We start from the raw sequence: 26702 nt of genomic DNA, 5'->3' as shown, positions 1-26702 counted from the left end.
ATTCCAGAAAGGTGGTTTATAAGCAGTAACAAAAATTTGCCTAGCCTGGAACAGTTGAGCATTCTTTTGAGATATATACTTGTTATCTGGCACCAGTGCTAGCTGTCCATTTTTAGATCATAAAAATAAGACATACAAATGCACACCACAATTTGATTACAGCAAAATTGGACAATTAGCCTCTTATTGGAACATGACATGATTCATACAGTTCCCTTTCCCCTTGATAGTTAATATATATCATGAATCAATCCCTTTTTGTGCACTCTGATATATGTTATGCATTTGAAAGAACAATTTTAGAAAGAATGAAATTCATTCTTAACTTGTACTTGATGGGAAAAGTTTAAACTGAAATTGGCAGCAGATTTTGGCCACTAATATATATACTATTGGCATCTTCAGTACGTACGTACTAGGCAAGAAAAGAGCAGCATTGGCGGTTCACAGTATGCTCCTTTGAGCTCACTCGCAGTTTAGCAAGGTTCCACTCCAGGGAAGTAGTCTTTCATGATTCTTATTCCATTCTTGCACAGTTGCCCTGTCATGGACTTGATCATTCCATGATTTGGTAGTTTAATAAGTAGGTTGTGCATGCTAGTCCTCCCAGTAACGCTGCCCGTGCACAAAATGCAACCGCTCGTGGTGTGTTTGATCCCTGCCATTACGCCTCGGACATTGATCGATGGTCAGTGTCCACTATACTCAGACATAAAGAATGTTGGATTGGACTCCTCTCTACTATATTAATATTTAAGTAAATGAATACACAGTACCTTTCTAAGATAAACTTGTTACTGGAGGTTTGAAGAAGCAATGATGTGGAGTGGAGCTGCAGAAGGAGAACTAATTAATGGGAAATGAAAACAAAAACTAGCTGTATGGACTGTGCCATAAAACTTGATCAAATAGAGTATACGTAGTAGAAGAAAATCATAAATACATAAAGCAGTTGTTGATAAAAGAAAAAAAAGGTATATATATATATATGGAGACGACGCGAGGAGGGATATATATAACCTTGATCTTAATTATCCTCAGCATCTTCTTTTTTGAGAGAGAACTGACAAGTATAATAATAGTAAGACTGAATTAATTTAGTTCAACGCCCAAACAACAACATCGATCTACACTCAATACAGAGAATTGATGCATGCCTTTATTATTATTATAAGTAATTATTTTCATGGGTGTTGTTGCAGTTAAAGGAATATAATGTTGTTCAACCTCCTGTATAAAGTCGAACAACTACAACTGCAAGTTGTTTCTTAATTCTGAAAGCCATGTGCCAACTCATGTTCTCATTATAAACGTTTTTTTTCATTTTAATAAAAGTTTGAGGCAGTGTAAGAGGTGATGAAAACTATTTTTTCAACAATTCGTTGACGCATCTTGATGATTATAATTCCAATATATATATATATTTATGAATCTAAGAAAGCTAGCTAGCTGATAATGATCGAGTTCGACCACTCAATCAGAATCTAACTTTGATATCACTTCTTCATAATTATTTTATCTTCTCAGAATAAGGGAGAATACCCTTTCAACCAATGATCCTACCTACAAGTAATATTCTTCTTCATTCGACCAACCAAGCAAATTCAAGATTTTAACCTTAAAGGATTAAATTCAAATTCCGTCTCTTCTTTCCATCTAGATATAATTTAGTGGGAATTTTAAATTTATACTAATTATTTAGTGGATTTGTTAACACATACGCTAATTAAGTTCCCTACCCAATAATATATATATACCATGAAAATAAAATTAGGGCACATTGTAATACACCCTCAAAACAAATTAGGTCAACAAAGACACAAGTGTGAATCCAGGTTCAGCTGGACTGACACGTGGATAAAACAATGGCATAGTTATTCGAGTATACTTTATCTATGATTTCTTAAATCAAATTTAGAAGCAATGAGGGCGTTTGGTCTAGTGGTATGATTCTCGCTTTGGGTGCGAGAGGTCCCGAGTTCGATTCTCGGAACGCCCCTCTTTTTTATTCTGGTTCCTGATGATTTTTCGGTGGACGTAATTATGAAATTGATAAAGGTGAATGTTGTGGGAGAGAGAAGTGGTGTTAATGCCATTTTCTCTTCGTAAACGTGTGGAAAAGTAAGAAAAAACTTTAGGTATGTAAAATTATTTCGAAATGAATAGATTTATTATAAACAAACATGGTGTACGCTTGTAATAGGGACAAAAACCTAAATTATTATACAAATTTAGATAAAATCTGGTTAGCAATTGAGAGTCAACGTAGGCACACATCTACTTTTGTAGTGTATAACAAAAGATAATTAGGGAAGCAAGTCGTCCACAGAAGCCAACTTTCTTGCCAAACCAAGGTCATTTATGTAAACTCCAACTACGAATGAAATTCCTTTTTTGCCATCTAAAAACTTTCTAATTTCCTAAAAACAGGACTTAATTGAACAACACACAGTTCAGTTTCAGTCTCAGTCTCAGAGAGAGATTGGTGGCATTAATGGCGGAGGAGGAGAGGACGCGTGAGTACAGCGAGGAGAGCGTGAAGCTGTTCGTAGGTCAAGTGCCGAAACTAATGACGGAACAACAGCTTCTGGATATGTTCAAAGAGTTCGCAGTTATTGATCAAGTCAACATCATCAAAGACAAGACTACTCGAGCTTCTCGAGGTTCACTCTTCAGTTTTCGCCTTTGATTACAATGTGCGATTCAAGGATTTCTAAACAAACCCTTTGTATGTTTCCAGGGTGCTCTTTTCTGATTTGCCCTTCCAGAGAAGAAGCGGACAAGGCTATAACTGCTTGTCACAATAAACAGACACTTCCTGGGGTCAGTCAATCCCTTTCTATATTGTTGTCAATCAATCCAGGGACATGCATTATATATACTTTATTTCATTAACTAAACAAGATATGTGGAATCTGCCATTCGTTCAAGTTTCTGAATTTAGTTTTTCTTGTTCAATAGAGTCATAGTAAAGTTCTATGTCGATTTCAGCTAGTTAATTAACTATCCTCAAGAGAAATGTTTTGGCATTGTCTCATGTTTCAACACCAGGAATATAGAATAGCACTATCTGTTTTCAGCATAGTAAGAAGCCAAAATAATGTACCGTGATTGGATGTTTTTCTAACCAACACTACTGTCTTGATGTAATAATGGATAATGTCTATAACCTCCTGAACTAGGGAGATAAAGGCTGTTCCACCTGGTGAGTTGTCTTTACCAAGACTTGAATTCTGGATTCAAGCTGCACATCCCGTCCTCTAATGTTTATGAATTGTAGTAAACAGAAAAGAACATCATTGTTTCCTTGAAGTCTTAACTGACTAGACAACTTAGTACGTGTTTCTATAGACTACTAGTGGAATGTGCATAATAAGAGTGTGCAATGAAGAGAAAGCTTAGCTAGGAGAGCCTAAGGGTGACTGGGAGAGAAGTAGCAGCAAAAGTAATAGTATCTAGTTCCCCTAGGCTGTTACAGGATATGTACATTAATAGCAGAGCCGCTGCACACTTACTGACAGTATATTGCAGCTACAAGACTGTTAAGGAAAATGAAGCAGCAGTTGAGGAGAAAATAGAAGCTTGTGAGAAAGTTGGAAAAGAAGGAAGGATGCACTATACTGTGGATAATAGCTTCCCATTCTTTTTGGTGTTGGTGGGAGGAGGAGAGAAGGGGCTGCTCGGGGAAAAAGAAAATTAATCTGAGTCACGCAACATTGCGAACTAGGACTGATCAATATCAGGTTTCATGCTTTTCAGTTTTCAACACTCCGTGCTAGTTTCTTGTGTCATCAAGCAAAAAGATTATTTTTAAACAACCTCTCTACCCAACAATTGGTTGGGGCAAGGTCTGTGTACATCTTACCCTCCCAAGACCCCATGTGTGGGATTACATTGGGTATGTTATTGTTGAAGGTCCATTTCACTTACCTATTTTTCAAAAAAAGTATGATTAACATCTTCTCTAGAGTAATTTGGTTTCTTAAAAATCTCATGGTTGGCTGAGTCAATTGGCAGTTGATCTTTGTCAGATCATCTAATGACCCTTAACACATACAAGTGGTGAAAGCAGCTAATCTAAAGGTGTTGCTATTATGGTTTGGCCCAAAATTTAATCATAGTTGATGAATTTATACAGATGGTTCCAGACTGGTGTATTGAGCTGTATTTATGCTTTAGTTTTGCACATTTATTTCCAAGTCGCACGTCCAGAGTTTCACATAGTGTATTGAAGTGGTAGGGTATTTGATGTTGGTACATTGGTATATTAATGCATCTAAGTATCATTTTGCTCTCTAAGGACCCATTTGGCCATAGATTTCCCAAGTAAAATTTGGGGAAAAAATTGGCAAATAGTGTTTGTCCATATAATTTGCTATTATTTGGCACATATTTTTGACAAATAACCCAAATTCCCAAATAATAGAAAAAACTAGTATTTGGGCCAAATCTCATTATTTGGGAGCTTTTAAAAGTTCACATTCTACACCAAACTTTTATTTTTTTACAAACATAGTAGTTGTTTGGGCTGTATTACATAATTTTTTTATGTGAACACCAGAGTAGTGATGGAATATTCAGTGAATTTGAAAGTGATGATATGGTTGTTGATTGTTATGACTAACAATCGGCTCAGGGTAACAAAGTCATGTGCTTCGTCTACTTCACGATGTATGGAACTACCACATTGCTCCAGTGTCATGGACACTAGTTATTTGCTACAACGAAGATCCAATTGACTTGTTGTGGAAGTCATGAATCTTGTTACATTGACGTTTCTATCTTGCTATGTAATACAAACTTATGGTTAGTTTTGATAATTTTTAAAAAAGTGAAATATGTTTTCCAAATATCAATGACCAAACACATGGTGAAATTTCACCCAAATTTTCACCCAAATAATATTTGCCAAAAAATATTTGGGAATCTATGGCAACTCTTATCACAAAAAAAAAAAAAGAAAAAAAAAGGAGAAGAGGGTGGATGTAAGAGCATATCTATTCTGAATATTAAGCTTATTAAGTTTATTTGTGATTTGCTGCTCTTTTATATTGGCATGATATGCATGTCTTATGATAATAAAGGTGCCCTCTTCTCTGTGTCCAATTCAGGCTTCTAGTCCGTTGCAAGTGAAGTATGCTGATGGCGAGTTGGAAAGGCTAGGTGTACTATAATTTAAATTCTTGTCTTATGATACTACGTATGTCCACTATAAAAAGTTTGACTAATATTTTACTATGTATTTTTTAATCATATTGATATGAAAAAATTGCAATTTATAGTACTTTTCATATAGTTTTTGAATATCTAAATTTTTTGTTTAAAATATCAAATTAATGTAATCAAATGAAAATTAGTCAAATTGACTTTCGAAAAGCGCAACATGACAAATAAAAGTGGACGGAGGGAGTATTTGTTTTTACATGGTTATTTGATTCACATGATTCTAGTTTCCCATTGTTTACTTCTCCTTACTTTACCCTCTTAGCTTTTTTACCTTGTAATCTGTTGTTACAATACTTACCCAAAAAGAAAAAGTTGTCCTTGCTGTATATCATAGTTTTGTTTATGTGATGCTGTGCATAGTTGGTAACTTTTTCTATCCTTCTCTTTCTTTTTGTCATTTCTCTTAATCTGAAATTCAGAGCACAAGCTTTTTGTGGGTATGTTGCCAAAGAATGTCTCTGATCCCGAAGTCTCCTCATTATTCTCTGAATATGGGACCATTACAGATTTGCAAATTCTCAGAGGTTCTCAGCAAACTAGTAGAGGTACAGCCAACATTGTCTAATAATCTTTCACTTAAACTTTTCGTGCGAACAAAATCAATTCATCACAAAAATTTGTCTTTCTTTCTGTTAGGATATGCTTTTCTGAAGTATGAGAAAAAAAGAGCAAGCAGTTGCAGCAGTAGAGGCCCTTAATGGAAAGCATACCATGGAGGTTTGTTTCTATCTGCATGTTAGCCTGTCAGGTCACTCCTGTGAAACCTTTGAAATTTGTGGGTATTTGAGATTGGCATTGTGTGTAACTTTCGTTAAGTGATTGATCTGGTTATTATCCATTCTCTTGAGCTGCAGTAATGGTCAAATATTCAGATTTTTTTTGGTAAGTTCAAATATTTTAAATATTGAGTTACCTTCGGTCCGTTGCATTAGTTATGTAATCATTACTCCTTGTAGGAGTAACTATATTCTCCTCATTCCTGGAAGTGCCAGTTTTGGCTTTAAATTGGGGTCAATTAGTGGAGGTGGCTTCTTATAAGTTGCCTCTTTGTAGCAGGGCCAACAGAATAGCCTAACTGCTAACACTTTGTGTTCAGAGGATTCCAAAGACAATATCTGCTGATTTCTTTTCTAGGATATTTCAACATGGCACTGCATTCAGGCATTTGAGACATTTTTATCATCTTCCTTAAAGACCAGACTGAATAGATGGATGTTAGTTTACTGGAAATTTTTATTCTTCAGGTTGAAATAGTAATTTCTAAGAAGCAAAATCAAAATTTGTGCTATGACATATGTATTTGATCCCTTCAGAGGTCATGTGTTCTAGAGGAACTTATTAATCCTAAGCCTATTGATCAGGAGGTGGATGTTCACTTATACCTACCTAACCAGTTCAGAAATTAAAATTCAAAATGGGGAAATTAGGAGAAAATTTTAAAACATAGAATTATTTTATTGTAGTGTCCAAGTCTAACCCTGTGTGAAGTTTTTATCGTTAGGATACCTGAGTAAGTGCTGGTTATTGCTTTCCTATTTTCTTTCTACGGAAAAGGGTCAAAATTGCCCCTGAACTATGCGAAATAGACCACTTATACCCTCTATTACATTTTGGGATCAAAAATACCCCCACAGTTATCCCAGGAGACCACAAATACCCTCAAGAGTTAACACCCCAATTTTTTAGTGACATGGCAAGCCACATGGGACTAATCCCTCCACCTAAGCATTGCCAGCTAAGATTCACTACAAAAGAACTTGACTTTTAGTGGCGACAAAGTCGCCACAAAATCCCAAAATATTGCCACTAAAGGTTATGAGTGATTTTGTTGCAGACAAGCCATCCATTGATGCCTCCGACAGAGAATGATGTGAACTTATCTTTTGTTTGTGTCGGAAATGAATATACATTCATAAGAGTATTTGGACTAATGAAATAAATGGCCGATGAAATGATGATAGGGCCTAAATGCTTGGGCTTTCATCTGCAGCTGGAAGCTGGCCCATTTTGAATAAGGATCCAGTTGTATTTTCCTTAGCAGTTTCTAGAATAGTGTGAGGTGTCTAGTTCAGGTACAGGTTGTTATTTTATTTTGTAATTAGCTTTTAGTCCTTTTAGTCCTTTTTCCTATTTGCACAGTAGAGCTTAATAGATTGTATAAAGGAATGTAATGGAGGCAGAATTAAGACAGAAAAAATTTCCACAAATTTTGTGTTCTTCTTTCAAATTCTACAGATTTTTAGTGGCGACTAAGACTCCAACAACCATTCGCTAGTAAAACCTATTTTTTCAACAAAAAAATATGATAATTAATTTTCGATTGCGACCTAATTTTTCTAAAATAAATAACTTGCAATATCCATATTAAAAACATCCAATATTATTACGAAAAATAATCAAAATTACTTCTCGATTCAAATCTCCTATTATATATATATAATGCATCATTGTACATTTTATACATTTACATATGACATAAAAATAAAACATATAGTGTCTTTAAACTCCTACTTAATCGATATCATATTTGGTTTTTTAAAAACAATGAAGAAAAAAACACAAAATTAGAATTTAATGTTAAAAACTTTTAGTGACGATTTTCTGGGCTTTTGTGGCGACTGTTGTTGCCGCTAAAGGTCTAGTTCTTTTGTAGTGAATCCTAGTTGGCAACGCTTAGGTGGAAGGATTAGTCCACGTGGCTTGCCACATCAACAAAAATTTGGGGTGTTAACTCTTGAGGGTATTTGTGGTCTCTTAGGATAACAGCAGGGGCATTTTTTATCCCAAAATGTAACGAAGGGTATAAATGGTCTATTTCATATAGTTCGGGGGCAATTTTGACCCTTTTCCGTTCTTTCTATGTACCAAGTCATTTTCCAGAAATTTGATTCTGGCTTTATTACTTTGCTTAAAATTTGTAAGAGTAGTGATGATCTGAATCACTAGGCATCTCATTTCCTAGTAATCCAAAATTTGAAATTTTAGTTTATATGTGAAAAGGGACCTACAACTGCACACGTTTATTTGCAAAAGAAAATTCACAATGAATGTTTAAGCACATTGATTAAATCCTTTTATCATTTTACATTCTCATGTCAAGTTTTACTCATCCAAGACTTACATTTGCTGGTTGTTTAGATAGAATTTTCTTATTATACTGTCCGTTCAGGGTGCAACTGTCCCTTTGGTAGTCAAGTGGGCTGATACGGAAAGGGAAAGGCAAGCTAGGAGGGCTCAGAAAGCTTTATCTCAGGCATCTAATGCTTCCAACTCTGGACAGCATCCATCTCTATCCATGGGTTATATGACGCCATATAATGGCTATGCTTATCAGGTGGGTTGAATTGTATTCAGCAGTAAATTTGGGTGTCAAGTAAAATTCTTGGTTTCCTTGCTCTGGCAGTGAGTTTGCATGTTCCTTTTGTGGTTCATTTCTTTTTCATTACATTTCTATCATTCTTGCTCCAGTGATCAATTTAAGGGGCAGTTCAAGTTAACATGCTATTTTGCAGACTCCTGGGACATATGGGCTCATGCAGTACCGTCAACCGTCAGTGCAGAATATGGTTCCATCTATAAACCAAGGAGGTACTCCATGTGGAGTTGCACCTGGAACTACCCAAAGAAATTATGCCATGTCGCCTGGAAGCTATCTGGCATCTGCTTACACGGCTGCACAAGGGCTTCAATATCCAACACGCTATCCTGGAGGCATTACTGGCTATCTACCTCCTTATACCGCAAACAGGCATTCTGCAGAATCTTCAAGTGCCAGTTCAAATACAGGGGGTCAAGTTGAAGGTTGTCAAAATTTTATTTTGAGACTTAGTAATACTTGTTAACTTGAAGTAGATCAGTGCCTCTATCTGAATGAGGCTACGTTTTATTTCTTGGTTTATTGTTTTCCTGAGCTTGTGTTCCATATTGGTTAATGATTACCAGATATCTGAGATGGTAATTTTACACCTATCCGTTTTTAAAAGGTAACAGCTAATAGAAGAAACAGAAGAAGAAATCAGATTTGCAATACAACTGAGTTCTTCTCAAGGCCTTTGTGAGAGATGTAGAAAGTACTTATTCAGACTCACTGGTGTCTGGTGATATATAGTTTGGCTTAGTTTTTGATGAACCCACTGGAATTGCAAGTAAATTATTGTCAATTATGTCATTAGTTTCAGCAATTATCAAAGAGTGTAGAGAGCTTCAGCTATTATTTTTGTCTTTGCATTATTTAATTAGCTATTTTCCCAGCATTGACAGTCTTCCAACTTGTTGACATAGACAAGTTGTTTTGATAAGCATGTTAACTTGAATTGCTTGTACTTAAATTTTGCTTACTTATGAAAGAGAAATCATGTCGTTACAGGTCCAGGTGGTGCTAATTTATTTATTTACCACATTCCTCAAGAATTTGGTGATCAGGAGCTTGCAAACACATTTCGAGAATTTGGGACGGTCTTGAGTGCCAAAGTTTTTGTGGACAAAGCTAGTGGTGTTAGTAAATGTTTTGGTATGAACCTTACCTTAGACTTTCTGATGTATCAACCATAAAGAGTATTTCAGTCTTGATGTTATGATTGAACTTGTTTCTGCAGGATTTGTAAGTTACGACTCTCCAGACGCTGCACAATCTGCAATCAAAATGATGAATGGTTTCCAACTAGACGGGAAAAAGTTGAAGGTTCAGCTTAAAAGAGAAAATAAACAGAACAAACCTTATTGATATAAAAGTTGATGAGTGGAAGGAAACTGATTCTTTGCAAGCCACTATGGAGTTGCTACATTAACAGCCAGTGGGAGGTGATTGTAAACATTTAGCAGTGACATAGCAACTGAATGTTAATTGTAGTTCCCTTGTACCACTGTAATCTGTAACATTTGTAAATTCATTGATTCTTCTAATTGATATGATTGTCATTAAGTAAATAGTTTGTTTTCCCTTGTGCACCTCTATGCTCACCACTTACTTTAGCTCAAGCTACAAACTGATGTAATGAAGTCGGACAAAGTTGGAGTGCATTTTCTGTTTGATGATTTAATTTTGAAACCCAGGTGATGTGAGATCAACTTTGATGTTGGCCTCACAATTGACATGGACTTGGTCACCTTTATGTGAAGCGCTGGATAGCATAGGGGACTAATGGGGGCTAAATAGTGTAAATTTCCATATTGTTATTACACCACCAAGTCCCGTGAGATTGACTTGTAGTTGTAGAAGCCACCACCACTATGTCATTATTATCCATGATATCATTTTTATATCTTAACACGATGAACCTGTCGCTTCTTACTTCTTAGTCAATTTCAGCTCCTTGTTTTCTTCTATTGCAACACTTGATGATCTTCAACTTATAATAGTTGTCCAACTTTAACATTCATAATGATGATGTAGTTGAAAAACGTTGGTTGAAGAACCAAAAAGACGTGGCTTCCTACTGTTTTTCTTATTACATGCAGCAAGAATGGGTAGACAGAAAATCAAACACGTAAAGCAGCAATACTTCAAACCACATCCAAATATAGTAGAGAGCATTTGCTATTTTTATAGCAACTTAAACAGTGAGTGAATGAAGGAAGAGAAGACAAAAATTACTAGTTACCATTTTCTTGGATTCCCTATCACTATTACTTGATTAGAATAAAATACATCTTTGTCACATCAGCAAAGTCCAAAGAACTTGCTAAAAATGTTCACTACTATTCTCTGTCAGATCAAATCATTAATTAGGGATAACGGTCCATTTTCACTACTATTTATTCTCTGTTAACTAAGGATTAATAGTCCAATTAGTATCTGAAATCAAGGACTATGCTTTTCTGATAAAGCAAATCCGCCTTTCTTTTTCAATCTTCATAAACAAACCTTTTTTCGTACACCATTGATGTTGGTCAATGTTAGAGATCCTTATAGCTAGCTAGCAAAACAAAGAAATCAATCAAGCACGAGAGTTCAGCCAATGCTGAACACAGTGATTCACAAGCAAACCATTTTCTGTCCTACAAACACTTTTTACATAAACAACCGTCAGACCATTAACAACAGAGAAATCCACGACTCCTAAAAATGCAAGATTCAATAGCAGTCATTAACCTACTGCACAGGAACAGCAGATTCTACCATGTTTACCTCTACCATATCGACATCCTCCATGCTTCCACTTGATCTTTTCGAGTCCACTTTATCTTCCAGAGTAACACAGGTGTATCTTGAGTTTTCACCATCGCTAGTGCTCAAGCCAGAAGTCTCCATTTTACTGTCAGAAAATGAAACAGAAGAATCTCCATTTTCGGTAGATGCAGTTGTGGAAATAACATCTTCTCTGCACAAAATTCCTTCCAACTGTTTCCTGAAGTCATTTTTTGCATGCTCATTCTCGTCCAACTGTCGCAAGAAGCTTTCTTCTATCTCACTCAATGACTCGACTTCATCTCTCTCTTCACTGCTGTAGCTGTAGCGATGTTGCTCATCAGCATCGTCATCATCTGATGCTGGTCCTGCTGATTCACAGCTAGTGTCCATCTCTTGTTGGGAGTCGAATTCCTCATCAGTTTGTCTACCAGAAGAACGAGATGACATGGGTGAATAATCTCCATCTTCTGCTTCTCCACGCTCTCGTAATGTTTTCATGATCAGGGTCTTCAGCAAGTTCATCACTTGAACAGCGTGCATGAGAGCTGTTAATGGATCAGACATCTGATTCCAGAAAACATAAAATGAAATGCTTCAACTCCTTACCAATATAAGAAATGTTAATACTTTATACAACCAACTGCTATAGTATATATTCATTTACCTGGGTCATGTTTGGAGCAAAAACCATTGCAATATTTCTGGCATTCATTTTGTTGGATTCCTCTTGTTCAACAACATCAGCCATAAGATCAATTGCCCAGTTAAGCAATGCAGTCTCGGTTGGTTTAAGCTGTTTCACAAGCTCAACGAACTCTTCCTCGGTGTTGCATTGCAAAACCTGTTCTGGTGAAAGCCCATCAAGCACACCTGATGGCAGCTCTCGGAACCAGGCTTTGATGAGACCAGCCAAACAATGAACATCGATGTCTTCAGGCACAATGCCTCTATTTAGCTGGTCCCTTACATGCTCCTCCTGGCTATTCTCTGGGTTAATTCGGAAGATTCCTTCAGCCTAAAAGGTTCATCCAGATATAATTAGTCAGAAAATTGTTGGCAATAACATAACATGGTGGACAAAAATTCCATCCATCAGAAATGAGATAAAATTTGTTTTACCTTAAGACCATTTTGTGAGTATAGACGTTCTTGCATTAACAAGAGAATAGTTGGGACACTGTTGCCCCTTGTATCATAAGAACACTGCATTGACTCTGCAGATACACCAAACACGCTGACACTGCAAAATAAATGGTTACAAATTCAGCGGATATATTGAATAGATAGGTTTGGAGCTTTAAAAGCAAATTACTGCAGCTATTGTTTGCTGAAGAATGACCTCTGCGGAAGATAGACACAGAAATCAACTTATGCTTTGAATTTGTAATTGACAACTATTGGTTTCTGAAAAATAACTTCAATAGAACACAAAATGCTACAGAAAGATGATTTGGGAGTGAACTGGGACTGCCTATTACAGTATAATCACCAGCATGAGAAAACCCGTAAACAAACAGGAACCGGGACTGCTCTTCATTCTTGCTTTGTGTTTACCATGCATACCACTTGAATATCTCTTAATTCAATTCACTAGATTCTGGTTCCTGAAGGGGGCCTTTTCTTAAATTATCGAGCTGGTGAGCTTAGCAATTTGACCATTTCTTTATTCAGTATGATAATAAATTTAAGTAATCACAAGTCATCATCGGATTCGTGTATTTCCATTGTAATGCCAGAGACCAAATACCTAAACATGAGTGCAGGTATTGAGTCACAAAAATACCACTATTTATCCAAAGGTACTACTTGAGTTGGCATGAAAATTTTCCTTGTTGACATCCTAAACTATACAGTTTCTATAAAAAAAAAACACTTGTAATTCACAGCAATAAAGAATTAGCTGTTCAAATGCAAACAAATCATTTATTAGTCCCTCAAGGTGCCAACCAACTCACTTTAATGCAGTGTAATTAAGGATCATTAACTAGAAAATGACGAATTAGTAGACCTTCGGTCAAGTATAACTCAGTCCACAATAGGAAGGGGACCTCAAAAAGGATCAAATGACCTAGTTCCAGTCCTCCTGGAAATGGAAAAGATTTTGAAAGTATTGACTCCTCAATTAGCTTTGGCATTCACAGTAAAATTAAAGACTTCTCAGCCTAAAAAGCTATTACACAAATCAGAGTGTACATTGCAAATTCACACAACTTAAAAATCATATTGCACCAAACAAACTAACTCTCTCCTAGAAAAAAAAGAGATAAAACTTTTTTAAACATGAAAAAGTTGACAAGTCAATTTTTAGTCCTAAAAGTCTGAGCTTTATTATGTCAGTCATAAGCATTAGTAATCAGAATAAGAAAAGAAAGTTTTGAGATTTAGAAGAAACCTGGCACTTGGTACTCTACATGGGATTTCGACTTGAAACTCAAGAGGAAGACCCAGAAATCCATGAAATCGATCGAAAGTGACATGGGTGAGATGCTGGACATTGGTGGGCCACCCTATTTCCACAGCAGAAACAACATCTTCTTGTCGATCTACACGACAAGACACCATTGATTTCCTTAGAGCTGCTAATATGAAATCCACCAAAGACAACTGCTGCTGATTTTGCATTTCAGCAGCAGCTGCCGCCTTTGAACTGTTCTTCCCATTTCCACACCCACCTCCCCTAGTCACCATTACCAACCCCGTCATTTCTCTCTCTATCTCTATAAATATATGAACTGGGTTTGGAGTGAAATTGATAGAGTTGCTCTTTGTTTTTAATTACAAGAGCATTCAAGAGACCAAGTTTTAATGCGGTTCAAACGGCCACTCGTTTCAAATTTCTCTTGTCCGATGACAAGAAAGCCCTTTTCATTACTTAACAATTTCAATAGTGCCACTCTTATTGTACACTTTCTGCTTTTCAGCAAGTTTGTTCACTAATCTCTATATAATTAATTAACTTAAACTTATTTTTAACCTATGATATGATATTTAGATTTTGACGTAAATAATTCTCCTACACTCAATTCCTACTACTATTACGTACCCAATCATTTTCAACTAACTAAATTGTATATTTATGATTAATGACATCTACTTGTCCGTCAATATATAAATTTTTGTAAGGTAAATGTGTACTTATTATACTTTAAAAGAAAAAATATTTATCAATGAGATGAAACGTATAAGTTAAAAGATAGATTGTGTGCATTTCACTTATATTATTAGTACAAATTAAATAATTTTGTCAACTAGGGTTTGATTCATAATTTCATGCGATTTTACTTATTTAATATGACATCTAATTAATCTATTTTCTTAACAAGTGTCATGTATGAAGCCTAAATCAATCACTTTGTTAAGGATATAGATAGTTAACAAGTAAATAATATTAGTGCGCTAGCTTGGACATTATTTATGGGGGAGTAGAAATGTAGTAATATTTTGAGCTAGAATTGTAGAGTTTGATTTATAGAAAAAGAGAAAAAATGTCTAGTTGCAGACCGACCGTTGGTGGATTCCAAATGCAGCTTTTCCCATAATGATTTGAGATCTTTGTCCCTTTATTTACACATGTAATGCAGTTTAGTTATGAATTATTAAACCACACCAATATTATAATTTGCAAGACAAACATTGGCCAATTTACAATTTAATTGTTGTGTTTTTTGAGGTACAATAAATTAACAGAATAACAAATCTTTTGAATATTGATATGATTTACTACTTATTGCTCCACGTTATACTATTTAGATGGAAATTCAACCAAAATTATATAATCATCAATCCCCTTTCTTTCTTTGCTAATCCTAATCCTAATCTTGTTAATACAAGTAAGTTAGGAGAAGTGTAAAAGTAGAATTAAAAAGGAGTAACAACGGCTACAAGTTTTTATCTTGTATTACGGGCTGGGCTGGGCTGGGCTAATTAAGAGAGTAAAATCCAAAGTCTTTGGGAATGGGCCATGAAGTGGTCCCCACAGTCTTGGGCTCATTTTCAAATTCAAAATGTTATGCCAACTTTCGCTATCTATAAAGTATTTGATCGTTTACTACTTTTGTCCTTTTATTTCTCTAAAAATGCAAATAAAAAGAGTATTAACAACAAAGCTAATGGAAGTGGGACCATCAAAAACTTGACTAGAATCGTCAATCATGCATTGACAACATCTCAATCAGTTTTGGGCTTTTGGCTCCTATTTATTTGGGGCTACGTATATCACATAAAATATAGCTTTTAAACATATTTCAACTTCAAATTCACCTCAATTTTATAAAAAATATGTCTCTTAGACATACAACCTATAAATAGTGGTGTGTCCGTTCACGTGAACTCATGCTACATGTGCTGCTCAGAGAATCATAGAACTATTAGGTGCCCTTGTGAACTTGAGAGTTCGAATTCTACATATGTCTTATTGTTTTTTTCTCTCTATTTTTTTTTGACAGTGTAAGCTCAGATTTTAAATCGCATGCCTTTCTTTCTTTTTTTTCCCTTTTTTTTTCATTAGAATTGGGTTCACCCGTGAGGATATGTAGGTCTGATGTCCCTTTTTGCGTTTTAATAATTAAGCATTTTTTTATTTTTATCTTTATTTTGTAAACCTTTATTTAGTCAAATCAAATATTTGTATTAAAATTAGTAGTTGTAGATGTACTATATAGTCAACGGGGTTTAGTGATCCTCGTAATTACAACTTTTAGATCTACTTTTTTTATATTACTATTTATAGCATTTTAATTACTAGTATTAACATATTAGTTTTAATTTATAAATTAATTAATTTTATATTATTAACTAATATATATTATATAATGTTATATAATTAATAGGTGAGAGAAATAATATTAATGAGAGAAAATCAATTTGTAATTATCTATTACATTTTAAAAGGAATTTGTTAACTTGTCACATGTCAACCCACACCCCACCCTCGCGTTACTCTCAAAATATCTTTTCCATAAATATAGTAATTTATAATTGACAAGATCAATTCTTCCCTTGATATTCTCCTAATTAGTTGATTTTTATTTTGACTATTTTATTATTCCCAAGATAAATATTGATTACTATTCAAATATTTTTTATTTATTAATGACTATTGGGGACTTTAATTTTTTTTTTTAAATGAAATTTATCACCGTATATTGTAACATGTAATTTTCTCTCTCTTTAATCTATCTTTATTGCTTTTCTTGATGTTGTTTTATTTTAAATTTTGATATTATTTTTTTTATTCTAATTTTTTTAGAATTAAGAATTCGATATTTTGAAAATTTGATTTCGTTTTTTATTTTAATTAATCTGAAATTTGATTTTTTGAGGAAAAAAATCATTTTACTGAAATTTTGGACTCGTTTTTTGTGTGTTTTTCTATATCTAAAATACTATTTTGTGGGTGAAATAAGTATATTTAATTCCGAAATTTGTTGATATATATTGATAATATGAGATCTTAAAATCTTTAATAAGGAGTTCCTAAGTTTTAGCCTAAATATGATTTAAAAAATCACAATTAAATACGAAATACAAATTGAAGAGAGAGGAAAATATAGAACTTGTATTAATTATTGCAGTTTTGACTTTTAATTACATGTTTTAATTTTTGGGTGATGTATATTTTTTTTTGCTTCAATTTTTGACAACAATATATAATATGCATTGTTTTACAGTCAGATTTATTCTTCCCAGATTTATACCCATTGGATACAAATTTCATACATTTTAATTTTGTCTTTGTTCTAAAATTTCAAATTGGATATCAAGTGTATATAAATTGGATATAATATTAACTTGTTTTAGATTGTCTAATTTGATTGAAATATCAGTTACATTTTGTGTTTTTTTTTCATTTTCAAGTGGGATATTTGTTAGATACCAAATGGATAGGGATGGCAATTGGGGCGGGGCAGGATAGGGCAGGGCAGGTTACACTCTTAAAAGGGCAGGGCAGGGAAATATGTTAACGGGGGCAGGTTAGGTTAGGGCAGGGCAAAATATTTTATTTGATAAATCCTAATGGTTTAGGGTAGGGCAGGGTAAGTCCAAATTTAAAAATGGGCCGGATTAAAAAAGAGTGACCCGCTTAATCTCCTACGCCCTACTTCAAAGAATGAAAGTAGCGGCTCTCTTCCTCAAATTTCATCTCTCTCAATTCTCATCTTCATTCTCCATTTGGGTTTCGATTTCGATGCTACAAATCATGATTGAATGGTTTTTTTTTAAGACTATTCTTTCAGATGTCTTCATATCTTCAATTGGTGTTATAATTTCATTTCCAGGTACTATTTCTCTCATAGAACTGTGATTTATCAGTTGGATTTGAAGTGCTTTTTCATTTGTTTGAATGTGTATAATTTGCTAGCTGGAATCTATGTTCTTTGTTTGCTACTAGTGCAAAACAACTAATTACATAGACAATACAAATTTCTTTAGAATAGTGATTCTTCTCGTTAGGCATTATTTTGGAAATTATAATTCCATTGTTCTGAGGAACTCTATTTTTTCAAGTTTATCAGTTACACTATTATAGAACTTGATGTATTTGTGAAAAATATATATTGGAAATCTAACCTCTTTTTCCTGTTTTCGTAATAGGCAATTATGACATCTCAACATGATGAGAATCTGCCTGCTTCATGTTAATGGAATTGCATATTCTACTTTCCCTACACAATCCTATTATTATGTACATAAGGGCCATCTGGAAGCTCTTTGACAATAGAATAGTAAATAGTGCACTGGAAGTACTTTTTAAGTGTTGAAAAATGAGTACTCTTCTAGTGAATTTCAAGATATGTGGCAGTAAAATTTAGATAGATATATGTACCTGTATAATGTCCCGATTGTTGTTGTAAATGGGGCAGGGTAGGGCAGGGCTTAACGGAGCGGGGCGGGGCGGGGCAGGGCAATCTATTTGAAAGATGTTGGCAGAGTAGGGCGGGTCAAAATGTTAATAGGTCAAGGCTTCCCCTGCCCTAACCCTCCCCATTTACGTCCCTACAAATGGATACCAATTGAATACAACATTAACTTGTTTAGGTTGTCTAATTTGGTTGAAATCTCAACTACATGTTGATTTTTTTTAATGTTTCAATGTGATATCAATTCGATACTAAATTTATACAAATTGGATACAATATTATCTAGTTTTACCTTGGCTATTTCCGTTGAAATTTGAATTATATGTTGTAGTTTTTTTCAATTTTACCACTGGGACATCAGTTGGATACCAAATGTATACCAATTTCATACTAAGATTTGACTTAATTTTTCCAGTCGATATCAATCGCATACCAACATTACCTATTTTTTGAGTATACATTTGAAAAACACTGAATACATAAATGATTAACTACCACACATAATAAATATTCTGAAATTATAAATCATTAACTTAAAAGACAAAATAAATCAAAACATGAGTTTGCCATAATAAAACAACCAAATCAAAATAAAAATAAACTATGTCTTTTTTCAGACGGGTAATTTGAACATGTCTTCCTGTTGTGTTCTTCCCGATGACATGTACTGCACGTAATCTTAGACCTCTTGAATTTCACATCAGCAAACTATTTACCGTGTTCAAGTTGTGGTCTCCCTACAGTTCTTTTTGAACTAGGTGACAATAATTTATGTTACGACACTTTTTGAATTGCATATTTTCCTCTTTCATCATAAATTATTGTGTCAGTATTAAATCATACAAAAGTACAAATAACTTTTATACATATGTTATATCAGTATACAAATTTCATACCATTTTTATGCATACAAAATTCATACAAAAGTAAAAATACATATGTTATTTTTAAACAATTTCATATGTTATTATAGAATACAAAAGTAAAAACACATATGTTATATCAGTATACAAATTTCATACAATTCTTATTCACACATTTCTTACCTATTTCATGTCAAAAGTTATCAATTATTCATACCAAGATCATGCCACTAGAATACCAAAATAATTCCAACTTAGAAATATTAATTGTCATAATCTTTAATAAACAGTATACCAAATTTATTACATTATTATTCTCAAAATTCATTACAATATAATGCCAAAAAAAAACTCAATCAAATCAGAAATCGTACCAAAAAACATTATCAATTGTCATACATGTCTGGTAGTATTAGTATACAAATTCCAAAGAAAAAAAATCTGAAATCAGTATACAAATTTCATACAATTATTATGCACACTTTTCATACCTGTTTCATGCCAAAACTATACCTATTTTATGTCATAAGTCGTCACTTTTTCACAGCAGAATCATGCCACTAGAATACCAAAATAATACCACTTCTAACTATTAATTATCATTTATTAAACAAATAGTATACGAAATTTATTCAAATATAATTCTAAAATCGTACCAACATGGTATAACCTATATACCTAATTCAAATAAATTTTATGTAATTTTTTAACCAGAAACATACAAAAAAAAATGTATGTTCAAAGCAAAATGTATACCAATTTCAAACAAATTTTATGTAATTTCAAAAGTGAATATTCATACCAAAAACGCCATAATTAAACTATTATACACAAACAAAATTTGGTTGTTTTTTTTTTCCAGAATCACTGTTCATAAATTTTTTTAACGTTTGATTTGTATTACAATACAACTAAATAATTGCAAAGAACATTAACCTGAAGGATCACATCTACCACCATGCTTTATTAATACTAATAAGAAGTCGTCCATTACAAGAAAATAAAGATTATTGAATAAAAATGAATATGAATTAGATCAGAGTGACAGTTTACACAGAAAATATTGAGAAGAGAGAGAAATCTTCCAACAAAAGAAAAGAAATATGTTTGAACGAATTTTAACTACTTTGAGCTAAACAAGGAAAACAAATATTCTTTTTTTAAAAAAAAAAATTTAACTGATTGAGTAAAAAGGAAAACAAATATTCCTATTTTGTTTTGAATCCCTTAAATTTATGGCATTATTAATTATCCTTAATGTATTCAAATTAATGACATATCCGCTTTTTTCTTTTTATGATTTAAAAAAAAACGCTTTTTACTATTTTTTTAAAAATCTTTATCTTTTTAATAAAATGTTACAACCTGAAATTTTTTATTGTTACAACTTGAAAGTTTTATTATACTGTCATAACTTGAAAATATTATTCTTGTATATGTCATGTATAAAATTTTCACTTAAATCATGATTTCCTTAATTAGAAGAGTAATTGAGATACATGTATCATTACTCGCGGAATACATGTATCCATCAATTTTAAAAGTCGAGATACATGATTTATAACTTTAAATTAAAGAGGTATAACATTAAAGGATTAATGAATGAATACTTAACAATCAAAACTGATTTACAGGATCCTTGCTTATCAACTTTAATAAGCTTTCCTAAAATAATGAAATTATAAATCATAGTAATTATGTAATTGTAAACTTCATCTTCTTCATTATCTCCTTATTTTGTATCTTAAATTTTTGAATATTTCGGCCTTGAGATACATGTATCATTTTTCGTGAGATACATGTATCCATCGATTTTAAAAGTCGAGATACACGATTTATTACTTTGAATTAAAGAAGTGTAACTTATTTCATTAATTGATGAATAATTAACAAATCAAAACAGATTTACAAGATCCTTGTGTATCAACTCTGACAAGTGTTCCTAAAATAATGAAATCATAAATCATAATAATTCTGTAATTGTACACTTCATCTTCTTCGTCAATTTCTTCCTTTGTATCTTAAATTGTCAGCTTGGATGTTGGCAGATGAAGACGCTGCAATGAGAAAAATCTAATTTGCAAAAGTTTATAAAATCAAATTTTACACCAATATAAACTCTATCTCATGTACATGAATGGAATGTAAACCAAGATGCATGAGAATAATGAAAAATAATAATAATTTACCTCATTGATACGACAGTTGTGTAGAAGAAACCTTGAACTTCTTCCGAATAATATTGGTCATCTGAAAGAAGCTAGTGAATGACTAATTGGTAAAAAAGATGTATGGACCATGCCGATAATGAATATGAGTTTGTATGATGTTGATTATTAGGATTTAGTTAAGGAAGAGAGAGAGAGGTAGGGTGGATTTGAAGTACACGGGGTGGAGGTGGACATTAGGGTAATGAGAAAATAATTTGAATTTAAAGCAAATGTACCATTAATTAAGGAGTTTAAATTTTAAGATAATTATTCAATATCATATTTAAGAGATTTGTGTATCTAAATATTGTATAAATATTAAAAATGGTATTTTGTGTAATTTTTTTAAAAGAAAAGACATAAAGCGACACATGAACTTGTTCCGAATTTTTAAAAAGACACTTTAATTATGCAGGTGTCCTATTACCCCACTAAACAATCTTGAACTGATATTATTACATCATTTTTTGTCACATGACATAGAGAGAGAGTGCACTCTCTCAAAGAGAGTGAGCAACCTAAAATAACTAATATAATTTTGTTTTTAATTAAACTAACACGTGTCATGTAATGATTGGTGTGTGAACACACTTGCTTCATAAAATCTAGGGCTGATCGAAAAATGATATAATAATATATGTTCAAAATTGTTTAGTGGGGGTAATAGGACGAATGCAAAGTTAAGGTATCTTAAGTATATATGGCAGTAAAGTATGTCTAGTTAGGTAGTTTTTCCTCGTATGTTTCCAACCAAATCAAATTAGGAGTAATTTACAAAGTCCAGCCCAAAACTTGTCCGAGCCCAAGTCTAATGAGGACGGGTCGAATAGAAATAGAAATCCGAAACAGAATAGGAGACGAATTATGCTTTGTTTATGGATATGGAGTAGTATATATATTAATGGACGATTCTACAAGCCAAAGCTAAGTTCCTACTTCCTTTCTTCTTCGTCGGTCCAACTTCCATACAGATTCTCACCTCTTGCTGATGCACTACATATTTATTAAAATCACCATATTATAGTAATCTCTCTTGCTTGCTGTACAAAGATAAACAACAAGTTTTTTTTTTTCTTCTTCTTCTTCTATCTAAGTCAGTCGCCAGCCAAGATGATGATCAGAATCAGAAGCAGAGATGGGTTAGAGCGAGTCACAATTGACAACCCACATGCCACAATTTCCCAACTCAAGTCCCAAATCGAATCCCAACTTCGAGTTCCAGTTCAATCTCAAACCCTATCTGCAAATCAGAACCTTTTGCTCGCTAAAACCCCAGATGATTGGTCTCGCTTCACTGATATGGCCAACCCTCATACACCCATCTCCTCTTTGAACCTTACTCACGGTTCCATGCTCTATCTCGCTTACGAGGGTGAACGCACCATTGCCGGTCCGGCCGTCCAGCCCGCCGGTTCATTCGGTAGAAAGATGACCATGGACGACCTAATTGCCAAACAAATGCGAGTTACAAGACAAGAGAACCCTCACTGCGAGCTGGTTTCCTTCGATCGTGATGCCGCCAATGCCTTTCAACATTATGTCAATGAATCACTCGCCTTTGCTGTCAAAAGGGGTGGTTTTATGTATGGTACAGTATCGCCTGAGGGCAAAGTGGAAGTCGATTTTATTTATGAGCCGCCCCAGCAAGGGACCGAGGAAAATTTGTTACTTTTACGCGATCCTGATGAGGAGAAATTGGTGGATGCTATAGCTATTGGATTAGGGATGAGGAAAGTAGGGTTTATATTTACTCAGACAATTAGTCAGGATAAGAAGGATTACACAATGTCAACTGCAGAAGTCTTACAGGCAGCTGAGTTACATTCGGAGGGTGATTTGAAGGAGTGGGTGACTGCTATAGTGAAGCTCGAGGTGAATGAGGATGGCGCTGCCGATGTACATTTTGAGGCTTTTCAGATGAGTGATATGTGTGTTAGATTGTTCAAGGAAGGGTGGTTTGAGACAGATGTTAAGGATGAGATTGATCCAAAGCTTTCTAAGATGAAGAAAGATGTGGTTGTAGGAGTCAAGGACACAAGAGAAGTTGATAACGACTTCTTCTTGGTTGTTGTCAAGATTGCTGATCACCAGGTGCGTTGGATTTATTGCATATCTTTTTCTTTGAATCTTTTTTGTGTGCTACATATTGTGTCCATTAGTTACTTGAATTTAATTATGAATTACAGTTGTGTGCTTTCCTTAAATTGCATAAAGTGAGTAACTTTATAATCATACTATGAGGAGAAAAATGAAGGCAGTGACAAAAAGAACTGAACAGAAGAAATACTACACTATTGGTAAGAATTGGTGGTAAAACATCTAAGTATTGATTAAAAGATGCCTTTTTAATGGTCTCTGGTTGGAACTGCTGAGAATAGAGAAACCTTACTACGGCATTAAAACACATGCTTAATTTCAGTAGCTGTATGTTTTAGGTAGTTTTAGCAAATAGGCTGTTGGTCAAAGCCCCCAAGTAGACATTTGTTGCCATATGCTTCATCCTACAATTAGAACCTGTTAGGCGGTGATGATAGAACCTAATACTCTATGGTTTCTTGTGTAGTTTGAGAACATCATAAGAAGTAGGCAGATCAGAAGGATCCTGAAGCTCAATTGACCTAATCACTTTCCTCATCTTTTAGATCATCTAACTCATCCTTTTTGATTCGTAACCTTTTTGGTGGTTCACTTCCTAAAGTTGCAAACCTTTTGAAGATTTTTGGGTAATGTAGTTTGCCTTCCCCCTCAGTAGGTGATTTAGCATGTTTCATCATATATTTTTCTCTTATTTGCTTTCAGCTTGTCATCATACTGTTAGCTGTATTAGTTACCCCTGTGGGAGAACTCTGCTTTGTTTTCTTTTTTCCACTTTCTTTGCTTCACATGAAGCATGGTTCTGCAGACATGAACTCATTTATCTATGCTTATTTTTGTAATGTCAAAAGAATATTTCTAGGGATAGGTTCAAGTGTGAAATTAGGGAACTTACCCTAAGGTCATTGGACTGTTCAATGTTTAGGCTTGAGCATGATTGACCTGGAAAATTACCACGGAACAATAGCATCAAATCTTTCCACTGAGGAGTTATTCTACATTCTTCTTCATTCAGTTTTCATTCACTAATTATATCCCCTCTCGCTTGATGTCAATCATGTGATAAATAAGTTGGTTGAGGTATTGATGTCACCCATAGCGTGGGTGATGGAGTACAGCAGTGTGCTAGCTGTTGTTGCTATTGACTGTGGTTCTAACCGGTTGGGATATATTTTCAAGTGAGAGGTTCTTCGTAAAACTACTTCAAGTGTCTTGCCATAAGACTTTGGACAGAGATTACAATATGCTTATACACCCTGTCTCAATTTATGTTGCACCGTTTAACTTGACATGAATTTTAAGAAAAAAGGAAGACATTTGAAATTTGTAGTCTAAATTATCTCTATTATTATAGAAATATTACATTCTTTTTGGGATGGACTAAAAAGGAAAGTGGTACCACATTAATTGGGACAGAGGGAGTAGTACACTTGCTTTGAGGTGTGGTAGTATGTGCCCAACACGACACTTGCATAATTTGATGTATTCCAAACTGTAATTCAAAATATTCCAAATTTCTTCCTCTGTTTGTTCAGATGGCCTCTTGTTAATGTTGCATCAATCGTTGACTTCAGTGGAGTTTGTGTTTGTTAATGTTGCATCAATTGTTGACTTCAGTGGAGTTTGAGTGCCTGAGTGATCCTCAGTTTCTTTTAGGATATAGTGAGAAAAATAGTCACTTCGCTTTATCACCTGATATGATTGATGGATGAACTATGATAAGATTTAGTTAGTGACAGAAACAATATGCAACCTAATTTGAGTTAGGATGAAGCAGTAGTGCTGTCCTTTTGTTTCTCTTTTCTGTCTTGAAGCCAAAATAATTTTGAAAGAGAATTCTAGTATGTGACATCCAATGTCGACGAGATTTGGAATAGGGCAGCTTTACCAGTTTTCAAAGTCTAGGACTTGGTGGAAGTTTTCAGTTTTGATATATATATACATATATATATATATATATATTAATGTAAAACTGGAGCTGGAAGAGATGCAAAAAGGCTTAGGAATAGGTTCCTGCCTAGTGGTTTTGGAATAGATCAATCCTTGCTGAATGTCCTTGACAGTTTCATGAAGATACCTGTTATTTTATCATTTTTCTTTTCCTTTCCTTTTTGATATTTTTTTGGCACATATGTGCGTGCTATCATTACAAATTGTTGGATGGATGCTTAAGAGGTTCCTTCGACCCCTTTCTCCCTTTGTCTTGTGTCGTTTGCTTTCATACTGGTGATATTTATTTGGAGCACTTGTTCTTATTTGGTCTCATCTCATGTGCAGGGTCCACTTTCTTCATCATTTCCCATTGAAAACAGGATTATTCCAGTGAGCATGAATGCATTGAAGGATCATTTCAATCGAACAAAGAGTCTTTCTTTTGTGAAGCGAATCTCAGATTTCCATCTGCTACTGTTGCTGGCCAAGTTTCTGGACATTAATGCAGATGTTCCTGCATTGGCAGAATGCGTGCTTACACAGTCAGCTGTCCCAGAAGGTTACAAGCTCCTTATAGAATCCATGGCTAGTGCCTCTTGAGCAGCATTGCCGTTTAATGAAGACCAACAGTCATCAGCTACTGCATCAACAAAGGTTCCAGTGATGACATTACATGTGTTGCAGTGCAGAAATATCCTCCTAATGTTATATTTACCACCAATGTGTTGTTTGGATACTTTTGTTAAATTATACTTGCTTTAATATAATTGGTTGAAGTTAAATTCTTCATATGTTACGTTTGTTTACCGGTATGACTCTCATAAAGATGTTTTAGTTTTGATTTGGTGGGATATTATTTTATTCTATCGTCTTATCATAAATTTTCGGCTGAAGAAACCATTTATAATTCTAATTAAAAGTTGCAGTCTTTTGAAGCTCGCTCACAGTAGTACTCTATGATGCAATACCAGAAGTTGTTGTATGTAGAATCGGTTAAAAGACATTTCTATTGTACATTGGGGAAAAATAATTAATTGACAAGTCGCGACTGGCATTATCATTGGAGAATGATAAATGCACACATGATTGTTCTTCTTAAACATCTATTTGTTTGTGCAAAAAAGCAAACTGGTGAATGGAAAAAACAGATGTAATTTGATCATTTATCATTCAATAACAAGGTTTGCACTAGAATATGTAATCGTAAATTAAGTTTGAAAAAGAAAACTAAAAAGCCATGTCATCTCTGGGTTTGGTAACAAAGTCTGGTGAATGTAGGGTAAAACACCTCCATCCTCATCATTTCTCACCGCAAGTTGTATGTGTCTTGCTGCAACTTCCAAAACCTATAAAAACACTACTACTCCTCCATTTGATTATACCTTTT

At 34.1% G+C, this 26702-nt stretch overlaps 2 protein-coding genes, 1 non-coding gene and 1 pseudogene across 3 annotated transcripts; 3 read left to right on the top strand and 1 right to left on the bottom strand.

Annotated features, from left to right (window-relative positions):
- Nucleotides 1–1927: 1927 nt before the first annotated feature.
- Nucleotides 1928–1999, top strand: TRNAP-UGG (transfer RNA proline (anticodon UGG)). Its single transcript has one exon. It is a non-coding gene; the product is annotated as a tRNA-Pro (tRNA).
- Nucleotides 2000–2472: 473 nt separating this feature from the next.
- Nucleotides 2473–9949, top strand: LOC125807861 (RNA-binding protein BRN1-like; annotated as a pseudogene).
- A 1368-nt stretch (nucleotides 9950–11317) lies between these two features.
- On the bottom strand, nucleotides 11318–14069 carry LOC125807753 (rho GTPase-activating protein 2-like). The gene is made up of 4 exons (XM_049487493.1): nucleotides 13749–14069; nucleotides 12476–12596; nucleotides 12021–12371; nucleotides 11318–11920 (listed from the first exon to the last, which is right to left on the bottom strand). Exons 1-4 carry the CDS (start codon nucleotides 14057–14059, stop codon nucleotides 11318–11320), a joined length of 1386 nt encoding a protein of 461 aa, XP_049343450.1. The 5' UTR covers nucleotides 14060–14069.
- Nucleotides 14070–22233: 8164 nt separating this feature from the next.
- LOC125807826 (NPL4-like protein 1) lies at nucleotides 22234–26140 on the top strand. Its single transcript, XM_049487557.1, has 2 exons — nucleotides 22234–23380; nucleotides 25661–26140. The coding sequence occupies exons 1-2, from the start codon at nucleotides 22400–22402 to the stop codon at nucleotides 25913–25915; spliced, it is 1236 nt and encodes a 411-aa protein (XP_049343514.1). The 5' UTR covers nucleotides 22234–22399; the 3' UTR covers nucleotides 25916–26140.
- The last annotated feature ends 562 nt before the right edge of the window (nucleotides 26141–26702 follow it).

The sequence above is a fragment of the Solanum verrucosum genome, unplaced genomic scaffold (assembly GCF_900185275.1).
Source record: "Solanum verrucosum unplaced genomic scaffold, falcon-dt-bn FXZP01000183.1, whole genome shotgun sequence".
NCBI classification, from domain to species: Eukaryota; Viridiplantae; Streptophyta; class Magnoliopsida; order Solanales; family Solanaceae; genus Solanum; species Solanum verrucosum.
Note: the sequence above shows the minus strand (reverse complement) of the source record. Positions and strands in the feature narration are given on the sequence as shown.